The following is a 25588-nucleotide window of genomic DNA, read 5'->3' as shown; positions in this document are numbered from 1 at the left end:
TAATAGAGCCGGCTCGAGGTCCTGGGATCGGCTGTTGCCCAAACAGGTCACAAGGATAAAAATGCATCTGGAACACACTGACTGATCCCTGCTTTATAGGGAAAACTCTAGGTAAGAATTCTTATTCAACCATAACTTATCTTTTAAAAGTTAAGTATACCCCCATGTGATACGGCCAGCCAAGGTGGGGGGGACTTGCTTTTTCCCCTCAACTGGAAGACAATTGTTGGATGGGTTTTCTTTCTTTCAATTTTGGATGCGTTTCCTGTTTTAAATTACCACACAGAGAGAAAATACACACACAAAAATCCCTCTCCCCTCATGGTGACACTTCTTTTTTCTTTAAAAAAAACTGGCCTCGGTTTATAGATGGTGTCGTTTCGATAGATGCTTTGGACTACAATTTCTGTCAGCCGCAGCCAGTGCCGCTGGGAGTTATAGTGCCAACACATCAGGGCACCATGTTGGCAAAGATGGCAATCGAGTGTTACACAGCTTAGAGAGGGTTGGATGAGGGTCGTCTTTCCCTCGTGAAGGAATTTCTGTGAGAAAGACGCACAGGCACTTCTGCAGCCAGCCATGCCCGAAGGAGATGCACGCTGGCCTGTTAGCAACATCACCTCCCACCCCAAGCAGAGCAATTTCCAAACCGTTCTTTCTCTGAAATTCCCCGCGACAAACAGCAAGGAAGGGAGAGGGAGAGTTCATATTTCAAGTGTTGGTTCAAAAACTCGTTCCGCTCTCTTTTGAACGGTCCGCTCTTTCGCACATACACAAACGCACACACAGAGTTGTGTCTTAGCTTCGGGACCAGCCCTCAGCTGAAAAGTATGCCGCAAAACGAACGGCAACAAAAGGGGCATCTCTGCCCTACTTTGGTCTGGTCACCACAGAGAACCTTCCGGTATCTCCGCAAGAAAGCTGGTAAATGAACCTTCAGGGCTGAGCAGCCCATCTTTGTCAAACTCTCTTCCAAGGCATCCAAAAAAAAAACCACCAAAAGGGGAATAAAATACCCCCAAAATAAACTTTTCAGAGCTTCCAGTCCCCCTTCAAACACCGCCTTCCCAAAAATACATGGTTCCACCTTCAACACCATTGGAAAAGACAGTGCTGGGTGTTGGCTCATGGCTCTGAGTAACAAATGTCTTCCCCTTAAGCGTTTCCCCCTCAGACAGAGATAACAGGGAGAGCTAAAGGATCTGGAGCTTTCTGGAGCACGTCAAGTTACTGTGGACCAGATCCCACATGGCCAGCAGCTCTGAGGGGAGGAGTTTATGGACCACCAGCATGCTCTGGTAGAAGCATGGCTCCTTGTTCATCTTGCTGTTCTTGTTTTTTACGATGCCAAACGTCTTGAAGCCGGCGTGGGCCACGGGCGTCACCTTGAGGACCTCCAAGCACATGCCCAAGAAGACGTCATCGATGGGGTAGAGCTCCAGGCTCTCCGAGACTCTGTGGAGCTTCTTGGCCAGGGGGCCATCCATGACAAAACCACCACCGCCTGCATAAGGCGGGTAGGTGTTCTTGTTGTATAAGGCATTGGGTATGTAGTACTTGTTCTCCTTCTTGCGAATGGGCCGGGCCTTGAAGAGGACATCCCCCACGAACAGGTTGTCCGCCTTCTGGTCCTGCAGGAACTCCAGGATGTTGCTGGGGCTCACGTAGACGTCGTCGTCGCCCTTGAAGATGTACCTCACGTGGTCGCAGTAGATGCTGAACCACTTGAGGAAGTGGACTTCCTTGAGGGTGAGGTTGAAGAAGCTGTCCAGGAAGTCCCACTGCAAGATGTCCCCGTAGATGCGGTCCTCGTAGTCGAGGAGCTTCTGGTAATTGGCCCGCTCCTCTTCCTTGGAGGCCACGCCCAGGAGGAAGAGGGTTCGCACCTTCCCGCCCTCCATATCTCTCTCCTGGCCCCACGTCCTGCGGATGGCCTCTCGCCGGTCGTGCTGGGTGATGATGGACTTCACCACGATCAGCAGGTGGATGTCTCCGCGGCACTTCTCCGCGTGGTTGATCAGCATGGGGAAATAGCGGCAGTGGCGGTACAGCATGAACTGCCGGAAGTTGGGCTCCAGGCCTTTGAACCAGTCCTCCTTGCTGAAGTTCTGGTTGGCAGAGCAGTTGACGGAGGTGACGTCCCAAGACCGCACCGCCTTCTCCGTCGCTTCCGCGGCCTTGAGAGCCGGGCCCTGCTTCTTCCAGAAGTCGCTGGCGACGGGGAGCACGCCGTCCCGCTTCTGAGCTTTCACGGACTCCTGGGCCGCGAGTTCTTTTTGCGGCTGGCCCTGGAGCAACTGGCTGGGCGCCATGCCCCGCTGCAAAACCGTCACCGTCACCACCAGCAGGAAGGAGAGGAAGACGCTTCTGTAGAGGGTTTTCTTCCTATGGTAAAAACAAAGCAAGGGGTCAAAGCTGGGGGCAACGCAATAATAATAATAATAATAATAATAATAATAATAATAATAATAATAATAATAATTTATTTATACCCCGCTCATCTGGCTGGGTTTCCCCAGTCACTCTGGCTGGCCCCCAACAGAATATTAAAAACACCAAACATTAAAAACTTCCCCAAACAGGGCTGCCTTTAGATGTCTTCTAAAAGTCAGATAGTTGTTAATTTCCTTGACATCTGATGGGAGGGCATTCCACAGGGTGGGTGCCACCACCGAGAAGGCCCTCTGCCTGGCTCCCTGTAACCTCACTTCTCGCAGGGAGTGAATCGCCAGAAGGCACTTGGCACTAACAATACCAGAGGAGGGCAACCAAAATGGTCAAAAGCCTGGAAACGATGCCTTATGAGGAACGGCTAAGGGAGCTGGGCATGTTTAGCCTGGAGAAGAGGAGGTTAAGGGGTGATATGATAGCCATGTTCAAATATATAAAAGGATGTCACATAGAGGAGGGAGAAAGGTTGTTTTCTGCTGCTCCAGAGAAGCGGACACGGAGCAATGGATCCAAACTACAAGAAAGAAGATTCCACCTAAACATTAGGAAGAAATTCCTGTCAGTAAGAGCTGTTGGACAGTGGAATTTGCTGCCAAGGAGTGTGGTGGAGTCTCCTTCTTTGGAGGTCTTTAAGCAGAGGCTTGACAACCATATGTCAGGAGTGCTCTGATGGTGTTTCCTGCTTGGCAGGGGGTTGGACTCGATGGCCCTTGTGGTCTCTTCCAACTCTATGATTCTAGGATTCTATGAATACTAACACACTCTAGTCATCTTCTTGGACAAAGGATATGATTAGATAATAATAAATTTATTATTTATTATTTATACCCCGCTCATCTGGCTGGGCTTTCCCAGCCACTCTGGGTGGCTTCCCAAAAAATATTAAAATACTGTAACTGACTGCTGAATACATATAGATGGCAAACTTTGGCTATTCTCCTACATAACGTTGGTGTCAGAAGCCCTGATTTGTTCTGTTCTTTTTAACAACCTCACAGGTACATTCATTTGAATGACAGCTTTCAAAAAGAGGTGGGGGGGGGAAGCAAGTTAAATACTTTACTCAGAAAATATATTAATGGAGATTAGATAGCTCAGACAGGTTTCCAAAAACTATCACTTGTTTAGTGTTGCATCAAAATTATCCTGTTTGTTCCTTAACTTACAACTATGGTTTTATCTGCTCTTATAAGAGTTTCCGCAACCCTGCACTGCTGATCATTATTCTGTGAGCTCCTGATGAGTGCTTTGATTTAATCGTACCCTAAATCTCTTTGTGAAGTTGCTTACGCCTGGGAGGCAAGCTATAAAAATCCTTGAAATAGGAAAATGGTGACGTCCGTATCGGTCTAATTATTTACAAGCCCTGTTCACACTGATGTACATTGATATCCTTATCCAGGTGTTCTGGGCAGACATGTGCAGGCTACATTAAGTAGGAAGGGATGTGCCGGCCCTATTGTTGGGCAAAGTGAGGAGTTTGCTTCAGGCAGCAGGTGCTGAGAGCAGACACAACACCCATCCACCCCTGGCTGTTTCTCCCAAGCCAATCCCTTCAACTAGAAGACAAGAGTTCTGTTTGCCACCTTGCTCATCCTGGACCTCCTAAACTAACCTGCTGCCCCAAGTATAGGACTTTTATTTTATCTGTTCTGAATCTTTCAACATTCAGCTTCAGGGAATGTGCCTGAGTTCTAGGTATTATTAGAGATGGAGGAAAGCTTTTCTCATAAACTTCTGTCATGTCATTTCTCACTTACCTTTTCTCTAAACCAGTGTTTCCCAAACTTGAGTCTCCAGATTTTTTTTTTTACACTACAATTCCCATCATCCCTGACCACTGGTCCTGCTAGCTAGGGATGATGGGAATTGTAGTCCAAAAACAACTGAAGACCCAAGTTCGGGAAACATGGCTCAAAACGGAAAGAAAAAAGATCCCAAATGTTGCAAAGTTTTTTAGGAAGACCCCAAAATTGTTGCACTTTTCTTAGACAACACCCAAAGTTATTGAGCTTCTTTTTTCAAAAACACGAATTTTTGATTGACTTGCCTAAGATCCAGGACAAAGCAACACATTTCAGAAATCCCCCCCCCCCGGACATCAATTCTGCCTTTAAAATACGGGTAATGTCTGGCAAAACCCTAGGTAAAGGTAAAGGGACCCCTGACCATTAGGTTCAGTTGTGGCCAACTCTGGGGTTGCGGCGCTCATCTCACTTTATTAGCCGAGGGAGCTGGCGTGCAGCTTCCGGGTCATGTGGCCAGCATGACTAAGCCGCTTCTGGAGAACCAGAGCAGTGCACGGAAACGCCATTTACCTTCCCGCTGGAGAGGTACCTATTTATCTACTTGCACTTAGACATGCTTTCGAACTGCTAGGTTGGCAGGAGCAGGGACCGAACAATGGGAGCTCACCCCGTCGCGGGGATTCGAACCGCCGACCTTCTGATCAGCAAGTTCTAGGCTCTGTGGTTTAACCCACAGCGCCAAACCCTAGCTTTAGCCAAAAAGGCTTACAGAGATCAGGAGTGAAAAGCCAAGAGGAGCCACAGATAGGTTTGATCAGTCATTTCCACGCAGCTTTGAAGAAATTTAAGTTTAGCTATGAAAACCAAGCAGGAGAAAATATCAGGAAAGGACCGACAACCTAAGTGCGATTTTGCCGATGGAATAAAATGATCCCAAAGTGCTGGGGAATCGTTGCAAGTTTTCAGTACTTTCCACCCGACCTGAGACATCCCACCAGAGACGTCAGCCTCCAAAATTTATTCCATTAGCAAAAAACTGAACTTCTACCCAGGGCAGTGTCCAATTTCCGCAGGCTTACACACACACACACCCCTCCCTGTGTTTCCAAATCCCTCGCATTCCAGTCACCTGGGCTCTCTCCATCAGTTTGCTACCGGCAAAGGGAGGGGGGGGGAAAGGCAGCAGTCAAGTTTCTGTTTGCGGAATGGGGCCTTCCCTGAATAGAAGGAGGTCTGTTTGCTGGCCTCGGGGTCTACAGAGGACATTCTTCGCCCTCAAAGCAAGACCGAAGCGGGGAAGGGCCGGGGGGGGGGAGAAACACGGAGTTCATCATTGGGGCTCTTTGATGCTTGTTGCATCGAATAAGTGCGCAATGTTCAGAGGGGCACACGCCTCCCGTCACTTCAGCCAGACAGGAACTGGAGGTTTTCCCTCTGCAACTGCCATACGCTCCCCTGCTCCTCTCTCGTCTACCCGCTATCTCAATCAAAGCATCGCCTGGCAAGGTTAAACCAAGGAGGAGGCTGGCTGCTGCAGTGTTGTGAACAAAATCTGCCCTTCTTCCCTTATGGGGCATCCAAAAGCCCATATAGAGTCCTCAAGTGGGTTCCCTATCGGTAGGCAAAAATAACAGAGGCCAACCAGAGAATATTGAGAAGCAAAGCAGCTAGTAAGTCTGATCTTTATTGATCTGTTGCAACAGGGTGCTCCCCTCACACGCAGGAAAGGAAGAGGAACCCAGAACCAAGGTGTGTCCGCCCTTTTATAGACATTTTAAATTCCCTGGAGCTCAAGACCACCCCTCCATACATCATAGACACATCACAGAAGAGGTGTAACCCAAGACCACCCCCCCACAAACATCATACCTACATCACAGAAAAGGCGGTCTACAACAGAAATTTGAATGTTTTTTTCCTGTCTGCCAAGTTATCTGATGATGACTTATCTGATTGCCTTTCCTGGTAGTCTGTCACCCTTTGAGATGGTGATTACCCAATTCCTGAGACAATGGGAAGGTTCCCTCACCCCCTCCCTCCTTGCAGAGAAAACATTTGGTCAGTTTGGGAGTCAAAATGGTTTCAGGTTGGTCTTCCTGAGCTGCTCCAGACGTGTGGTCCACACATCTATGTACGTGCTTGGTTGGTACATTTATGAACATTTATTATACAGTGGTACCTCAGGTTACATACGCTTCAGGTTACAGACTCCGCTAACCCAGAAATAGTGCTTCAGGTTAAGAACTTTGCTTCAGGATGAGAACAGAAATTGTGCTCTGGCGGCATGGTGGCAGCAGGAGTCCCATTAGCTAAAGTGGTGCTTCAGGTTAAGAACAGTTTCAGGTTAAGAACGGACCTCCGGAACGAATTAAGTACTTAACCCGAGGTACCACTGTATATATAAAACCTTAAATTTTTTATTACAAGAGTCAATCTGATAGAAAATAGAAGCATTGCCCCCTGACCCCACCCCACCCACCATTCCCCCTCCACCTCTTTCCCCCTTTTCTTCCTATTGTGACACTAACGTCTCAACAAACGAAAGTGATCAGTAGAAAATGTAACTTGAAAAAAAGAGACATTGCACATACTTTTGTAAACCAAGAAATCTTTACTATACAGTCATTCCTCTTGTTACGTTCGGTTCAGGTTACGTCTTTTCAGGTTGCGTTCTGCGCGACCCAGAAGTACTGGAAAGGGTTACTTCCGGGTTTCGCCGCTCGCGCAGACGCTCAAAATGACGTCATGCGCATGCGCAGATGCGGGTTGCACTCTGCCCATCTTGCGAACGGGTCTCCGGAATGGATCCTGTTCGCAACTAAAGGTACCAGTAGTACCTCGGGTTACATACGCTTCAGGTTACAGGTGCTTCAGGTTACAGACTCCGCTAACCCAGAAATAGTACCTCGGGTTAAGAACTTTGCTTCAGGATGAGAACAGAAATCGTGCTCTGGCGGCAGTAGGAGGCCCCATTAGCTGAAGTGGTGCTTCAGGTTAAGAACAGTTTCAGTTTAAGAACAGACCTCCAGAACGAATTAAGTACTTAACCCAAAGTACCACTGTATTATAACACACACACACACACACACACACACACACACACACACACACACATCTTTCCATGTATTAGACAAGGTTTTCTTGACTCAAGAATCATTTCAAAAAACTGGGATCATCCTATACATGGATAGTGGCATTGGGGGGGGGGGAGTTGCGCGCTGCCAGCCAGCTGGTTGACGGCCCATGGTCTAGGGAGCTTCCTGTCCTCAGTGGTGGGGGGGGGGAGTGGGTGCCCACTTTGCCAACCCCCAGCAACGGCCCTGCTGTGGTGATGGCGTGCGTACAATTCCCCCCTTTTAAAAAGCCCAACACCTTTGAGCCATCTCCCCTCATTTTCTTTAGAAATTAGTCCCCCAAAATAGGGGGCGTCTTATACATGGGGACATCTTATACACAGAAAAATACTGTGTGTGTGTGTGTGTGTGTGTGTGTGTGTGTGTGTGTGTGTGTAAGTTCTTCCTGGTGTTTAGTCAGAACCTCCTTTCTTGTAAAAGAGAGTTGTTCTTGCAGTGCACAGTTTAAACCGTGGAACTCCCTGCCACATGAGGCAGGGATGATCACCAACATGGGCAGCTTGAAAAGAGGATTAGACAAATTCATGGAGGAGGAGAGGGCTATCAATGGCTACTAGCCAGGATGGCTATTGCTCTGCCTCCACAGTCGGGAGGCAGCAATGCTTCTGTATTGCAGGAGGGGAGTTCGAATCCTGCTTGCTGATTTCTCACAGTCATCTGAGTGGCTACCGTGAGAACAGGATGCTAGCAGTTCCAGCAATTTGAGTGTTATAATAAAGGGAGAAAATGTTTTCTCTTTCCACTTTTACCATGCTATCGATTATTTCATATCCTTCCTCTATCATGTCACCACTTCCATTTTCTCTGAACTTAAAAGTCACAAGGCCTGCAAATATTTCCTCATGCAGAGGGTCACTCCATCCCCTCAATAATTTTGGTGGCCCTTTGCTGAACTTTATCCAGCTCTGCAATATCCTTTTTGGGTGTGGTGACCAGAACTGCGCAACTGTATTTCAAATGTGATCGTACCACAGCTCCGTATAACAGTACAGTGATACCTCGGGTTACATACGCGTCAGGTTACAGACGCTTCAAGTTACAGACTCTGCTAACCCAGAAATATTACCTCGGGTTAAGAATTTTGCTTCAGGATGAGAACAGAAATCACGCAGTGGCGGGGGCGGGAGGCCCCATTAGCTAAAGTGGTGCTTCAGGTTAGGAACAGTTTCAGGTGACGAACGGGCCTCCGGAACGACTTAAGTTCTTAACCCGAGGTACCACTGTATTATGATTCTTCATTCACTGCCAGACATCCCGGCTCCTCTCCTGCACAATATCCTTTCTCCACAATGTGTTGCTCAAAGCAACTTGCAGATGTCAATGACAACACAAAAACACAACCAAGAGGACACAAAACTACCAGACTAAAAACACCAGCAAGAAAACGACAACGCCAGGAAGGGCGGCAGCCATAACAGCACCCTTAGCAGCAACAGAGTCAAAAGCTGGCTTAAACGGGAACACCTGCAATTGCTAGCAGAACCCACACAAAGAAAGGGAAGATTAGAATCTGGGACTCATGCACAACCACCTTCACTCTGCATTTCTAAACAGTGGGCCAGGTTTTCCAGCTCTGGGTTGGAGCTCTTTTCTTCTTCATTCGGTTCTGCCTGGCGCTTTCCACACGAAAACCCACTTTTTCCCGCCAAACAGGGCAATCTGCAGAAAACCTGAATTGCTGTTTGTTCCGATTCAGCGTTAAAGAGCAGGTTTTCCTGGGGAAAGGGGCAGGGGTTAGGGGAATGCCCAGCCCAGGCTGGGACAGTGTGGATCTGTGCCTTAGAAAGTGCAGCCTTTTTTCCGCCATATTGCTGCACTGGCATAACGGTGCGCATGAACGTTCTGGCAGATGCTCTTAAAAGCATCAACAATGCTGAGAAGCATGGAAAACGTCAAGTTCTCATCAGACCATGCTCCAAAGTTATCATCCGGTTCCTAACCGTGATGATGAAGCATGGTGACATAGGTGAATTTGAGATCATTGATGATCACATAGCTGGGAAGATTGTTGTTAATCTCACAGGCAGACTCAACAGGTGTGGTGTGATCAGCCCCAGATTTGATGTCCAACTGAAGGATTTGGAAAAGTGGCAGAACAACCTGCTACCTTCAAGCCAGTTTGGGTACATTGTGCTGACAATTTCAGCTGGCATCACGGACCATAAGGAAGCTAAGTGAAAACACACAGGGGGAAAATCCTGGGATTCTTTTTCTAAACTTGTAAAAACAGGCAAACTAATAAATTGTCCAAATAGGGGAGGAAAGGGGGGCGAGAAAGCACAGGGCAAAAGAGAAGCAGGGAGGACTCCCTAATTTCTTGGAGCAATGGTATCTCAGCAGTGTTTGGAATTAGCCAGGCACCAGTTGCATTTGGTTTTGAATTCTGGTGCTGGAGGAGACTCTTGAGAGTCCCATGGACTGCAAGAAGATCAAACCTCTCCATTCTGAAGGAAATTAGCCCTGAGTGCTCACTGGAAGGACAGATCCTGAAGCTGAGGCTCCAATACTTTGGCCACCTCATGAGAAGAGAAGACTCACTGGAAAAGACCCTGATGTTGGGAAAGATGGAGGGCGCAAGGAGAAGGGGACGACAGAGGACGAGATGGTTGGATACTGTTCTCGAAGCTCCCAACATGAGTCCGACCAAACTGCGGGAGGCAGTGGAAGACAGGAGGGCCTGGCGTGCTCTGGTCCAGGGGGTCATGAAGAGGCGGACACGACTAAACAACAACAAGTTGCATTTGGCCCCTGGCTTCTGGCCACTTGTGACCAAGTGAAGATGCCCGGGTGTCAGGATAGCACCTGACATCTCAGCCATCCAGGGATCATTGGATCTGGACTGTTTTTGCACACTAATACCACATCCCGTAGAATTCTATCCATTATATTTTATCAGCACGATCAGAACCAATTTCGGGAACCGAAATGCTTTTTCGGTGAACCTCAGCAGGAGCAGTGAACACTGTTAATTGTTGTCGCTTGTCTCCACATCTCCCACCGCACTGCCCTGCTCACACCTGTGAAGAATATTGTTACATTATGAATGGTACCTTAAGAAAAAGAGGTAGGAATAATCCAGTATATACACGGGCTGTCCCTGGATCAAGGGACTTTTCTTCTTTACGTTCTCAAAGTTCTTGACTGAGCTCAAGGTTGTCATCTGAATTAGTCGAATGTTTAACTGTGGATCAGTCACAATTAGTCCATCATTTGAAAGGTGAGGCTATGGGTAGGCAACCTAAGGCCCGTGGGCTGGATGCGGCCCAATCCCTTTCTCAATCCGGCCCGCGGACGGTCCGGGAATCAGCATGTTTTTACATGAGTAGAATGTGTCCTTTTATTTAAAATGCATCTCTGGATTATTTGTGGGGCACAAGAATTTGTTCATTCCACCCCAAAAAATATAGTCCAGCCCCCCCGCACAAGGTCTGAGGGAAGGTGTACCAGCCCCCTGCTGAAAAAGGTTGCTGAACCCTGTTTTATGCCTTCTCCATCTCTCCAACTCTTTCTCTCATAGGTAAAGGTAAAGGTACCCCTGCCCGTATGGGCCAGTCTTGACAGACTCTGGGGTTGTGCGCCCATCTCACTCTAGAGGCCAGGGGCCAGCGCTGTCCGCAGACACTTCCGGGTCATGTGGCCAGCGTGACAAAGCTGCATCTGGCGAGCCAGAGCCGCACACGGAAACGCCGTTTACCTTCCCGCTGGTAAGCGGTCCCTATTTATCTACTTGCACCCGGAGATGCTTTCGAACTGCTAGGTTGGCAGGCGCTGGGACCGAGCAGCGGGAGCGCACCCTGCCACAGGGATTCGAACCGCCGACCTTTTGATCAGCAAGTCCTAGGCGCTAAGGCTTTAACCCACAGCGCCACCTGCGTCCCTTTCTCTCATAGAATCATATAATTCTAGCATTAGAAGGGACCCGAAGTGTCATCTAGTCCAACTCCCTGCGATGCAGGGGTCGCAGCTGGGAACTCGGTCAGCAATGGGGGTGACTCCAACTGTAGCTGGTGTACAACACTTTCCAGATAACTCATGCTGAACTTCAAAGAATTCAGGTGCTCTTTGGACCTGTATACTCTAGAAATCACAGCTGGCCCATCCCTACCAGAGCAAAAAACACTGTTGAGGTTACATAAACCATAGCTGGTGTTTGGGTGACCTGTCAGTTCCCACCATAAGAGGATACCCTCCAACACTCCTCAGACCCTCCTCAAGCCCCCATTTTTTGTATCCCCCCCTGCTGGACTGGCCCCCTGCTGAAAAAGTTTGTTGACCCCTGGGTAAGACGTATGGGATGCTGGACAGATCCGGCAAGCTGCTCCGATATTCTTCTTTTATTGTTAGTGTGAGATAGCAGCCGTCGGCCTCTCTGAAAGCCACGTTTCCCAAGATCCTTTAGGCAAAGCTGTTAACACTCAGAAACACATTAAATGTGCAAATGTTTGCAGTAGAAGAACAGGGCCCATTTTATCAGGCTGGCTCTCTTGGTTGGGACGGGACAGACCAGTTTGGCTCGATTCAAATTTCCAGGTAGAGCAAAGGCGAAGCATTTCTCCTCTAGATTTCAAGTGCCCAGAGGGCATCAGCGTAGAGTCAGTGGCTGGTGCAATTCAGAAGGGCAGTTTCCATCTGTTGGGCCTGGGAACTACAAGAGCAGCTGCACGTTCCCAAGAGTCCCCTTTTTTTATAATAATGCTTTATTCTTTTTTCCAGACAGAAAGTTACATTTGTTACTCAACAACTCTATTCCAATTCAACAAAACTAGTGACTTTTGTCTGCTCACCCAACACTGGTGTTTATAACCCATACAATTGCATTTTAAGGTTCCATCTTACCTAATTACATCCTCTCTAACATGTTTCTGAATATGCTCTGCTATTTTCTGACACTTCAATTTCCAGTCTTCTTTAAAAGATTCTATCTTTTATCAAGGCCATCAGTTTTGCCACCTCTGCGAATTCCAAGAGTCGCCTTTTAAGAGGATCACTAAATCAATTCAGATAGTGCAAGACACTTCAAGGATGGGGAATCAATGACCGTTCAAGTGTTGCTAGACTCTGACTCTCAACAGCCCCAGTGAACCTGGCCAATTGCCTGGAGTGGGGGGGGTACAATCCTGCAACATCTGGAGAGCCACAGATCCCCATCTGTGCTGTAACAAAACTGTTGGGCATTGTGAATGGGCTTTGTGCTTTGTGCATCCTTTTCAGATTCCTTCCTTCCACAGTTTGAGGGAACCAGAGTTTAGTGTGACCTCCGTATGAAGTAAACTATGGTTTGATAGACCTGGTGAAAAAAAGGAAGGAGGAAGAGGAAGAAGAGCATATCAGGCCAAGAAACCATTGCATCTCACCTGGGCCACTGCGCTCAGTGAAACTTCTACAGCATGTGTTCAGGGGGGAAGGTCTAGTCTTAGCAAACAAATTTAATACGTAATTTAATTCAGGGGGAAGGTCTGGTCTTAGCAAACAAATTTAATACGTAATTCAGCACTTGACGTGCATTCTGCTACTAATCTTGGCAAACAACCACATGCTTCAGACATTTTATGGCGCTTAATTGTATTTAAACAATTTTATTTTTTGATTACCGAAGCCTTTTCCACCCTGGGCTCCTTTGGAAGGCAGGACAGGAAATAAATAAAGGTGTGTCCCTATCGTTTTCCTCCTTGATATGATGTGGGGCTGAAACAAGAGCTGATGGCCTACTCAGACTTTGTAAACCTCCACAAGGCCAGCCGCCTCACAGATCTGTAGACTGAGTCAAGGGACATATAACCCTTTTCTCCTCTGCTAGGTGCTCTCCTGAAGTAGAGTATTTGCTGGGGGTGCATGGGATTCCTCCAGGGAAGAGATAATCCCCCAAGACTTCAGCAGGAGAGAAAAGGGTTAAACTTCTCACCTGTTCTGATTCAAGGATTCCCCACACAGCTGGTGCAATTTGCATTTCTCAAATACCTGCAGGTTTCAAATACCCAGTGCTTTTTTTCTGGGGGGGACGCTACCCCTAAACATTTTGTGAATCAAAGTTTGGCCTCATTGAGGGGCAGTATTTCAATATGAGTAGGAAAATGAGAGTACCCCATAACATTTTTTTTTTTTAGAACAAAAGCACTGCAAATACCTAAATGCAAAGATCAAGTTTGGCTCTTACTCAAACTTGGATCAATATAGACCAGGTTTATTTTTGTTAAGCTTTTTTTTTACTTTTTACAAAAACACCCAAGAAAAGTGATTATTCAGTTGACTTCTCTAAGATCCAGGACAAAGCCCCGCCTTTAGGGGGAAACCCTTCCCCCATCAATTCCACCTTTGAAATTCCAAAATCCAGACTTAGGACTGCAGGTAGGTTTTTTCAGTGTTGAAGAGATATCTCTAAACATGTGGAAAAAAGGCTTATATGGCTCAGGACCGCAATATCTTTAGGACCACCTCTCCCCATATAAACCGACCTGGACCCTGCGCTTGCCATCTGAGACCCTTCTCTTATGTCCCCCATCCCAGAGAGATTTGGAGGGTGGCCATTTATGTAGTGGCTCCCTGACTGCTGTCCTTTTCCTTATCAATATTTGAATTGCAGAAAAAGGGAGGGGGAAATCAAAATTATGCTGGGCCATCACAACCCCTTTATTTTGGGGCATGCTTGGCATTTTATCTCGCAACTTTCCCCATACCCCTAAAGGTAACATTTGCAAACTCAAAACGGAACATTTTCAGCCTGCGTGTGAGCTCTCCATTGCGATGTGGCCAGTCTTCTGCTGGTCTGCACTGGGCTACTGCGAGTAGCAGACTCTTGAGGCTAGCCGGACCCTTGTTCTGAACCAGCAAGGCTCCCCTTTTCAAGAGCCTCTGCAAATTGAGAATTCAACAATCAGAAAAGAGGCAGCTGGAATGAGAAAGATAAAACAGCACACAGCAGAGAGAAAGAAGAGAAGCACTCTATCAGCTCAGCTGAGAAATCAGCACCTTCTGATTTTTCCTCTCCCTGGTCAGTTTCAATTCCAGCTGGTCATTTCTAAGAACTTCGGATCCAAGACCTAATGTCTGAGTTTGCTTTTTTCCTCCTCCCTCCCAACCTCTTTTCGTCTTGTGCTGTACTTTTTAGAACGTGAGCCTGAGAGCACCTACTCTAACATCCTGTTTCCAACAGTGGCCAACGAGGTCTCCCAAAAAGCCCACAAGCAAAGCAGGAAAGCAATGACCCTCCCCGTTGCTTTGTCCTGCAGGAATCGGTATCTGGAAATACACCATGTCTGAACATGGAGGTTCCATTTACCGTATTTTTTGCTCTATAAGACTCACTTTTTCCCTTCTAAAAAGTAAGGGGAAATGTGTGTGCGTCTTATGGAGCGAATGCTGTTCTGGCTTCTGAGATTCAGAATATTTTTTTTCTTGTTTTCCTCCTCCAAAAACTAGGTGCGTCTTGTGGTCTGGTGCGTCTTATAGAGTGAAAGATACGGTAGCTGTCATGACTAGCTAGTCAGGAAGAAGCAAGAAGAGATCAGGGATAGCAGCAGCAGTCATCTGAGCATAAGTCATTTATCTTCTAGGGGGTCTTAGCAGACACAAACTTGAGTCCACAGTGTGACGCAGCAGCAAAAAAAGCTAATACTATTCTAGACTGCTTCAACAGACATCAAGTGTCCAGATCAGGGGAAGTCATAGTCCAATTCTATTCTGCCTTGGGCAGACCACACCTGGAATACCATGTCCAGTTCTGGGACCACAATGTAAGTAGGATGTTGACAAGCTGGAAGGTGTCCAGAAGAGTGAGACCAAGATTAACAAGGGTCTGGAAACCAAGCCATATGAGGAATGGTTGAAGGAGCTGGGTATGTTTAGCCTGGAGAAGAGGAAACTAAGAGAAGATATGAGAGCCATCATCAAGTATCTGAAGGGTTGTCACATTGTAATTTATTCTGTTAACCACCGTGAGATCTTTTGATGAAGAGTTGCGTATAAATTTAATAAATAAAATATTTTTTAAAAAATTCAAGATAGAGTGAGTTTGATTCTAGGTCGTGCTTGTGTCATTTTGGGAGGCCTTTGGCCAGTCTAGGAGCCCTCCAGATGTGCATTTATGCCACACATGACATGTTTTCATTTTTTTCCCAATTTTTTCTGCTCTTGCAGAAGTTTCAGGGCAGACATACGGCAACTTCCTGCTAAAATCCTGTAACTTATCTTACAGCAAACGTTCTGGGAGTATTCTTAATTTTTGTCCTGCTTCTGTTGCTCTATCGTGCGAGAGCTCCCCTCCAGACGGCAATCGTGCAACAGCGTTGCAGCAGCATCACAGAACAACTGATAAAGCAGATTGACTTGTGGACGGTCCAGCATAAATCCACCGCATAATGCCGCTGATCGCTGAAGAATGGATGCTTTTGAATTCTGGTGCTGGAGGAGACTGTTGAGAGTCCCATGGACTGCAAGAAGATCAAACCTCTCCATTCTGAAGGAAATCAGCCCTGAGTGCTCACTGGAAGGACAGATCCTGAAGCTGAGGCTCCAATACTTTGGCCACCTCATGAGAAGAGAAGACTCCTTGGAAAAGACCCTGGTGCTGGGAAAGTTGGAGGGCGCAAGGAGAAGGGGACGACAGAGGACGAGATGGTTGGACAGTGTTCCCGAAGTTGCCCGCATGAGTTTGACCAAACTGCAGGAGGCAGTGGAAGACAGGAGTGCCTGGCGTGCTCTGGTCCAGGGGGTCACGAAGAGGCAGACACGACTAAACGACTAAACAGCAACAACAATGCACAACCATTGCATCAATGACGCAATGCAGAATGCGCCTGTAAAAAAAGGAAAACCCACCCTACTGCCTGAAGGGGCCCTTGATTCAGCAGGAGGGCTATTCACACAATCTGAACTTTTTCTCATTGAGCAAGCAATCCCTGCCAGGGAGAAGACTCTGTGAGCTAGACGCAAGAGTTTAAAACAGAGAGACTCTTGTACGCTGCAGCACGTCAAATACAAGATGAATATGGAAGGCACAACTTTAGACTAGCAAGCTTTGTGCCAACATTTTTTTAAAAAAAATATTATTTTTTTGAAAAAACAACAACATACCACTATGTTTCATGCACTGAAGAAAATTACAGAGGTTGCAGAGACACGGTCTGTGATGCAGCCAAAGTCAAGCGCCGCTGGTTTTCAACAAGACTTGGGGCTTCACTGTGGCCGGATAAGGCCATCGCCCTGCGTTACGTTGGGCTGCAGCCTGGCAAAATGAGAAGGAATGGGAAAGGAAAACTACAAGCCCAGGAAAATCTGCCCTAAGGCATAAGGGAGGTACTATCCAATGTTTCACCCCCACCCCCACTTTGGAGATTTATAATGTGCAAACAATAAGATGTGCAAAACAATAAAAATAAGATAAACTACAAAAGGTGAAAATGAAAAGCAATAAAGCCGCATCTACAGTTGTACAATATTTCTTAAAATGTCTGTGGCTGTAACCAGGTGACCTGTTTGCTTGGCATTCATCCTGCTCTGCTTCAAGGGAAGATAAGACAGTGTTGCGTTAAGCAAATGTTATATTACACTTTCCAGTGAATTTTTCTGGTAGTTGCTTCTGGGGAGATTAGATGGGTGTTGCGTCAGGTCAGGTGTCACTCTGATTCTTCCCACACTGGCAATTTCCCTGACCACTTTCCTTATCGCAAAACGTATTATCTTGTCGGGGAAGCGATTTCCTTGTGCAAGACCTCTCTGCCACCCACAGTTGTGCAGCCTGGATTTGCGGATATGGGAATAGCGACAGTCTGGAAGCGCCCTGGGCCATCCTTCGGGGGTCACCTTCTTAAACAAAAGCGACTGTCCCAAATACCAAGTTGCTCAGCTCTTGTCTAATTTAAGCTGGCAACTTATTCCAGAGAACCTTTGTGTAGTACATTTCCGGGAATTTAAAAACACGGCACGTTCCATTATCCCAATAAAGAGCTTCGAGGTTTTTTCTTCTTCTTACAATGGAGCAGTATTTAAATTGCATGAAATAAATAAATACTCTTTACAACATCCTTGTAAGGTAGGCCAATGCTGTAATCCCCATGTTTCGGAAGACAAGCTGAGGGCAAGAGAATACGGTAGATCACCAGCACCCAGTCGGTTTGCGGCAGAACAGAGAACACTCTTTGTACCCCTGCCACTCTCTCCAGCAGCACCTAAGAGCTCTTTTGCCAACTATGACTAGTGTCCTGCAGCAACAGATTTTTAATTTTAAAAGGGGGGGAGCAGCTGCCAGCATTTGAGCATGCCGCAAAACTGCGAACCTTGACCTGAAGCCCAACATCTTGATGTGGAAGCATATTCTGCAGAGATGAAAAAAAAACAGTCTAAAGCCTGGCATTTGGAAACAATAATGCCAATTTATTTTAAACCAGCGCAGCAGTCGCCCCGCCCCTTGCTCTTGATAGTTCTAAAAACTGGACTCTGCTTTGGTTATCAATTAAATCTGTGGCATGTGGCTCCTTGTCCAGTCTTAATGCAAACCCCGTCCGTGGTCATTTTTCACTGGTATGCTAAGCTAACCAACTTTTTTTCAAAGACAAGTTAGTCTTGTTTTCAACACGTCATTTAAGTGACCCTCTGAAATCCAACCTGCCACTATTTGTACTTATTGCTACAGCTGATCAGCTGGAGAATTTTGAACGGAGGTCAGTTCTGTATATTTATCTACCGTATTTTTTGCTCTATAAGACTCACTTTTTCCCTCCTAAAAAGGGGAAATGTGTGTGCGTCTTATGGAGCGAATGCAGGCTGCGCAGCTATCCCAGAAGCCAGAACAGCAAGAGGGATTGCTGCTTTCACTGCGCAGCGATCCCTCTTGTTGTTCTGGCTTCTGAGATTCAGAATATTTTTTTTCCTCCAAAAATTAGGTGTGTCTTATGGTCTGCTACGTCCTATAAAGCGAAAAATACGGTACTTTTATTTGCTGCGTCTATATCTCTCCTTCATTTCCAGGTTCTTCCCCCTCTTCATTTAATCCCCACAACAATCCTTTGAGGTACGTTAGGCTGAGAGAGGCAGCCCAAGGCCACCCCATATGACCCCAGCTTCATAGAATCACAGTTGGAACAAGGGTCCAACTTCCTGCAATCCCAATGTAGGATTCGAACCCACAACCCTGGGATTAAGTGTCTCATGCTCTGCCGACTGAGCTATCCCCACAGGCTGAGTGGGCATTTGAACCCTGGTCTCCCAGATCCTAGTCCAATGCTCTAACCACAACGCCACACTGGCTCTGACGACACAAAAGATAAATTATTTTTATTTTTATTTCGGTGGGGAAATCCACCTTTCCAGCACGTTACTAGATTACTCTTCTGAATGCTGCTAATCCTGGAAATTACACAAGAGGAACAGGCAGCTAAATAGCTAGAGCTTACTCATACAGTTCCTGGCTGCTGCCCTGACCCAGCCGCAGGTGTGTGGCTTTCTCCCCAGTTGTGAAATTAACACTTTCTTTCCATCAAAAGTGAAATTGAGACCCCCCCAGGCCTAATGCGTTACGGCTGATGCTTGGAACGAAATAAATGAAACTTCAGCCTGGAACGATGAAATGAAACCTAAAAAGGTTAAAGCTTGTGCAAGGGGAAGATAAGGAAAAGCTCTTCATAAGGGGAATTTCCTCCATATGTGGTGGACTTGTACTAAGGCGAAAGCCTTCTGGGATATTATATATAATGAATTGAAAAAGGTATTTAAGTAGAATTTTAGTAAAAAAAATAAAAAAGAGGCTTTTTTGTTGGGGTTAATTGGTGAGGAAATTTTTTAAAAAGATGTAAATTTGTTCATGTATGCCACAACGGCTGCAAGAATACTTCTGGCCCAGAAATGGATGCAGCAGGAATACTGGAAGACTGGCAGATAAAGATGGTTGAATATGTGGAGTTGGCAAAGCTGACGGGGAAAATCCGGAATCAGCGTGACGAACTGTTACAAAAGGACTGGAGCAAATTTATATCTTATATGAAAGAAAACTGTAAACGTTTGAAAATGTTTGTAGGTCTGAGTTGAAATGTTTGGTAATGTGAAAATAAGGAGCTGATTTGCATATAAGGAGGTGAATGTCAAAAGAAGATATAAGGTAAAAAAGTGGCTATGGAATGCGAAGAATTGGTAAAAGAGTTTGGAAGTCAGAAAGATGGAGGGAAGGATTGCTTTGTGTGAGCAATGCTTTAAGTCATGGATTTGTGTAATGAAAATGTAATGGAATATGGAAAATTTAATAAAAATTAAGATAAAAAAGGAGAAGCCCTTCATAGAACCATAGAATTGTAGTGCTGGGGGTACCCAAGGGGTCATCTAGTCCAACCCCCTGAAATGCAGGAATCTCGGCTAAAGCATCCATGGCAGATGGCCATGCAACCTCTGCTTTCAGCCAGCAGTTTAGATCCCAATGCACAAAATCTCCCCTGTGGCAGATCTGCCATTTCCTGTTGCTCTATGCAAAAAGAACAAAAGAAAACAGAAAAAACGTAAGTCACCCACTCAGAAGCTTTCAGCTATAAAACAGGCTGTGGATTCTCATCGATGGAACCAGCAGCGGCCCGAATTAAGTGACAGCAGATCTTTAGAGGAGATATTTAGGAGGGACAGTGTGGTGTAGTGGTCAGAGCATCAGACTAAGACCTGGGACATGAAGGTTTAAATCCCCACTTGGCCATGAAGGTCTCGCCTTTGGCCAGTTGCTGCCTCTCAGCCTAACCTTCCTCACAGGGTTAACCCTGAACCCCTTGGAGGAAAAGGTGGGATAAAAATGGAGTAAAATAATTAAATAGGAGGTGTCAAAAGACACATCCAGACAACCTAGTTATTGAGCACCCATCTTCATTTGTTGCAGGGAGATTGGACTGTGTGTTCTATTTGATGAGCAGTTGCACTGTGGGTTAAACCACAGAGCCTAGGACTTGCCGATCAGAAGGTCGGCGGTTCGAATCCCCGCGACGGGGTGAGCTCCCGTTGCTCGGTCCCTGCTTCTGCCCACCTAGCAGTTTGAAAGCACATCAAAGTGCAAGTAGATAAATAGGTAACACTCCGGCAGGAAGGTAAATGGCATTTCCGTGCACTGCTCTGGTTCGCCAGAACCGGCTTAGTCATGCTGGCCACATGACCCAGAAGCCGTACGCCAGCTCCCTCGGCCAGTAAAGCAAAATGAGCACCGCAACCCCAGAGTCGGTCACGACTGGACCTAATGGTCAGGGGCCCCTTTACCTTAATTCTTATATCTATATAACCTATCAATTGTGAAGGAAATCAGCCCTGAGTGCTCACTGGAAGGACAGATCTTGAAGCTCCAAGACTTTGGCCACCTCATGCGAAGAGAAGACTCCCTGGAAAAGACCCTGATATTGGGAAAGATGGAGGGCACAAGGAGAAGGGGACGCCAGAGGACGAGATGGTGGGACAGTGTTCTCAAAGCCACCAGCATGAGTTTGACCAAACTGTGGGAGGCAGTGGAAGACAGAAGTGCCTGGCGTGCTCTGGTCCAGGGGGTCACGAAGAAGCGGACACGACTAAACGACTAAACAACAACAATTCTTATATGTTTGCGGGGAGGTTAGAGGGATGGTGTTCCAAAAGCAAGTGTTCCCTCCGCACTGCCCTTTCCCTTATCCTTTTCACATCTTCACTTTCCTTATCACAAAAAGTCTGATCTTCCGGGGAAGCAGGTTTGTTGCACAAGACCCTCCCAACCAGCTATTTAATGATGCAACAGCAGCGAGAACGTTGGTAGCCAGTCATTGGAAAGGAAATTATTTCCCAACAAAAGGGGAATGGCTAAGTAAACTATGTGAGTACCTGGAGTTGGCAAAACTGACGGATTTAATAAGGCATAAATCAAAAATTATAATTCAGAAACAATGGGAATGCTTAAACGAATATTTATACAAGCAGGGCTCAAATACGAAAGTTTGGTTGTGCCTAGACTAACCTTGCGAAGATCATAGAGAACATAAAGATTTGACTGATTATGAAAGAATCTAAGGGAGTGAAATGATTGCAGAACAGATGTAAAGGCGAGTAAGATAACTAAGAGACGTGCGGTGAATGCGGTGGAAGTCTTTTTAATATTTTAACTAAGATTTATATACCCTATTGTAATCTTTGAAGCATGAATTTGGTAATAGTATTGGTTATGAAAAGTATTTTCTTTGTTAGTTTGCATTTTGGAAAACATGTATATAAATGTGTTTACAATGCTATGTATTGTTTTTTGTTTCTTGTAAAATTCAATAAAAAATAAGGATGATGATGCAACCTGACTGTGCAGCAGGTGACCGAACCCCCCCCCCCCCCAAAAAAAAAATAGCCACCAACTTCTCCGGAGCACCGTACAGAGATGGTGCAGAAAAGGAGATCCTTTTCCGCTCCGCTCTCAATCCTTCTGATTTCTGGAGGTTGTGCGAACCTGTCCCAAACCAACTCGCCCCTTTGTTACAGGAGGAAGATGCAGATTTTGCTGTAAATTCACCTAGAGCTAAAACCCTCCAGGAGCCAAGATACACCAGCAGCCTGACATCTAAGGCAGCTTCCATCTTTCCCAACTGGTAACACAAGATGGTGAGTCCCTGGCATTTCCTGGTAGGGCTTGGGATACCCCCTGTCTATAAACCCTGGAGAGTTAGCAGTCAACGTACAATACTGAGCTTGATCGACCAAACTTATCCTGTGCAAGGGATCTTCCTAGCAGTGGCGTAGCGTGGGTTGTCAGCACCCAGGGCAAGGCAAGTAATTTGCGCCCCCTAACCCGTGGATTTGTGCCCCCTAACCCCCTGCACCCCCCACGCTACGCCACTGCTTCCTAGGCAATTGAAAACAGGTTGGTGCCAGTGGTCTCTTCCTATCTTTAGCCAGGATGAACAGAAGGTCTGTTGTAGTTCATGAACAGACCACTGGCCAGTGTTCTAAAGGTAAAGGGACCCCTGACCATTAGGTCCAGTCGTGACCGACTCTGGGGTTGCGGCGCTCATCTCGCTTTATTGGCCAAGGGAGCCGGCGTACAGCTTCAGGGTCATGTGGCCAGCATGACTAAGCCGCTTCTGGCGAAACCAGAGCAGCGCACGGAAACGCCGTTTACCTTCCCGCCGGAGCAGTACCTATTTATCTACTTGCACTTTGACATGCTTTCGAACTGCTAGGTTGGCAGGAGCAGGGACCGAGTAACGAGAGCTCACCCCGTCGCGGGGATTCGAACCACCGACCTTCTGATCGGCAAGTCCTAGGCTCTGTGGTTTAACCCACAGCGCCACCTGCGTCCCTCGGCCAGTGTTCTAGCAGACCCCCTAAATGGACCTTGATTTGATCCTGCAAGCAATTGCTCATGTTTTGAAGCAAGAGTTTCATACTCGGGATCGCCGAGCAGAAAATCAGTGGCAGCTCAGTTGTTAAACTGGATCCACACTCCTGGTTCTGCAGATGTGCAACACGCCAGTGGACTAGTATCCTAATCTCTCTTTTAAAAAATAATAATAATGAAGGAATAAATAAGAGTTTGACCACTTGTCCTTCACTCCAACCACCACCATCAGCATCATATTTTGATTTGCAAGTTGCTCAAGGGATGGGCTAGCCTTACGACGACTCTGCGAGGTAGGTTGGGTTGAAAGTGTGTGAAGCTCAGCACCAAGTCATCCATGGAGCCCTATGGGTAAAAAAAGGCTTGAACACAAGCCTCCCCCCCCCCCCAGTCTACACCTGTGATCCAATTACTCGGGAGTAAGCCCCACTAAATATAGGAAGACTTCTGCATAATCATCATACACAGGATCACACCATAAGTCGTAGGTCTCAGTAATCTTTTGATTTCAGGATGAAAACCTCAAACCGAGAAAATGCAAGACTGGAATGGAAAGATAGGGTTGTTTCTGAGAAGGATCCGTTACAGGAAGCTACAGTTGGCAAGCATCTTTGGCCACCAACTTCTCTCTCAGCTGCAGATTTGCATTTCCTAACTTCCTAAATGCATTAAAAGTCCAATACAGTGTCAGCTAATAAGAGAAAATATGAAGAACTTTGCCGGAGCAATGCATCTCATATGCAATGCATATGACTCTCAGATCTGCATTTCCTAACTCCCTAAATGCATTGAAAGTCCTACCCATTGATATACAGTGGTACCTCGGGTTACATACGCTTCAGGTTACATACGCTTCAGGTTACAGACTCTGCTAACCCAGAAATTTTACCTCGGGTTAAGAACTTTGCTTCAGGATGAGAACAGAAATCGTGCTCCGGCGGCACGGCAGCAGCAGGAGACCCCATTAGCTAAAGTGGTGCTTCAGGTTAAGAACAGACCTCAAGAATGAATTAAGTACTTAACCCGAGGTACCACTGTACTGTCAGCTAGATATACTGTCAGCTAATAAGAGAAAATATGAAGAACTTTGCCCGAGCAATGAAACTCATATGCAATGCATATGACTCTCAGACCTGCATTTCCTAACTTCCTAAATGCATTAAAAGTCCTACCCATTGATAAACTGTCAGCCAGTAAAAGAAAATATGAACTTTGCCGGAGCAATGCAATGGCCAATCGAGTCCAGTAGCCTGTGCTCCCAGTGGCCAAGCAGACAGACAGCACAGGGAACCTGCAAGTGGGCTCCAAAAACCGGCATTCAGAGGCACACTGAACATCCCCACTGTGGCCAGCAAGCCACTGGAAAACTCTCTTTGTTTCTGTCCTGAATCTCCTATCCTCCAGCTTCCCTGTGCCCTAGGATTATGAAAGAGGGAGAAAACCATCTCACTGTCCATTTTCTAGACACCATCTCAGACATCTCTACCACTGTTCCCCCCAACCCTTTAATTCGCTTTTTCTCTGAACTAAGAATTCCCAAACGCTGCAACCTTTCCGGAGGGGGTCTCACCCTTTTCTGAACATTTTCCCAACTCCACAATAGCCTTTTCGAGGTCCAAGGACCAGAAATGCACACAGCATTCCTAGGGCAGCCTTAAGATATCACCAGTTCTGATTCAGATCTCTCTCCTGCTAACAAATCCCCTAGTATGGAATTTGCATTTTACACCCTGCAGAGTTTCAACATCTTCATCCAGCCACCCGCAGGCCCACATAACTTGTCGCCTTTAGTTTTTTACAAGAACACTGAAGCCCGGGCATAAAAAAATAAAATTAAATGGGATGGGGGTGAGTGAAGCAAAGTACAGAAAAGATGAATACAGTGGTACCTCAGGTTACAGACGTTTCAGGTTACATACGCTTCAGGTTACAGACTCCGCTAACCCAGAAATAGTACCTCGGGTTAAGAACTTTGCTTCAGGATAAGAACAGAAATCGTGCTCCGGCGGCACAGCAGCAGCAGGAGGCTCCATTAGCTAAAGTGGTGCTTCAGGTTAAGAACAGTTTCAGGTTAAGTACGGACCTCCGGAACGAATTAAGTACTTCACCCGAGGTACCACTGTACTGGGGTGGGTTACTCTGAAAGCAAGAGCTGGAGTTGAAGAAAACCAGTCTGCTCCACGCTTTTAATCACAACCCCTAGGATGGTGTTTCAGCAGCAAAGGCAAAGGGAGGAGGGAGGATGAGAAAAACTCACGCTCAAAAAGAAGGAAGGAAAGAGCCTTGAACTGGGATGCTCAGTTTAGCCAGCGAAAGATGGAAAGGTAAAGAGGCGATTCTTTAAACGCGCGTCTTGGAGAGCCCAAAAAGGAGCCTGGGAGTTGGAGCGACGCACAGCTGGGAAAGATGCAAATCGAAGAGGTTTCTTTTGAGAAAGAGCTCCACTCACCACTGGAACATGCTGGACGCCTCGGAGCCGGGAGAAGTTTCTCTGGGTTGGAGGAGCACAAAGAGAGGCGTCTCGGGGTCCCCACGCGGAGCGCAGCGGCGGCGGCGGCGGCTGGGGATGGCAGCAGCTTCTGAGCCCGAGGAGAAGCGCCTCGCCGCCGCCGCCGGACCCTCCTCTCGCTCGGCCGAAAGGTGGAGCCAGCAAGGAGCGCGCCTCTCGCCCGCAGGTGCTTAACCCTTCCGCCGCTGCAGGGATCCACGTGCGCCCATCCACCCGGCGGCTGCTAGAGCGAGCGAGCGAGCGCATCTCCGGGAAGGAGCTTGCAGGCAGCGCTGGATTGACGTACAGTATAATGATAATAGGTAGCTGTGTTGGTCTGCCATAGTCAAAACAAAAAAAATTCCTTCCAGTAGCACCTTAAAGACCAACTAAGTTAGTTCTTGGTATGAGCTTTCGTGTGCATGCACACTGAAAGAAGTGTATCTGAAGAAGTGTGCATGCACAC

At 46.8% G+C, this 25588-nt stretch overlaps 1 protein-coding gene and 1 pseudogene across 2 annotated transcripts; one reads left to right on the top strand and one right to left on the bottom strand.

Moving 5' to 3' along the window:
* Positions 1-1050: 1050 nt before the first annotated feature.
* B3GNT7 (UDP-GlcNAc:betaGal beta-1,3-N-acetylglucosaminyltransferase 7) lies at positions 1051-25288 on the bottom strand. Its single transcript, XM_081911403.1, has 2 exons — positions 25084-25288; positions 1051-2385 (listed from the first exon to the last, which is right to left on the bottom strand). Exons 1-2 carry the CDS (start codon positions 25092-25094, stop codon positions 1194-1196), a joined length of 1203 nt encoding a protein of 400 aa, XP_081767529.1. The 5' UTR covers positions 25095-25288; the 3' UTR covers positions 1051-1193.
* Positions 9132-9559, top strand: LOC309370069 (small ribosomal subunit protein uS8 pseudogene; annotated as a pseudogene). Its single transcript has one exon. The product of its transcript is annotated as a small ribosomal subunit protein uS8 pseudogene (transcript).
* Positions 25289-25588: the final 300 nt, after the last annotated feature.

Source organism: Podarcis melisellensis (assembly GCF_964234715.1).
Source record: "Podarcis melisellensis genome assembly, chromosome: 5".
Classification (NCBI taxonomy): domain Eukaryota; kingdom Metazoa; phylum Chordata; class Lepidosauria; order Squamata; family Lacertidae; genus Podarcis; species Podarcis melisellensis.
The sequence above is the reverse complement of the archived record's forward strand: the minus strand, read 5'-3'. Positions and strand labels throughout refer to the sequence as shown.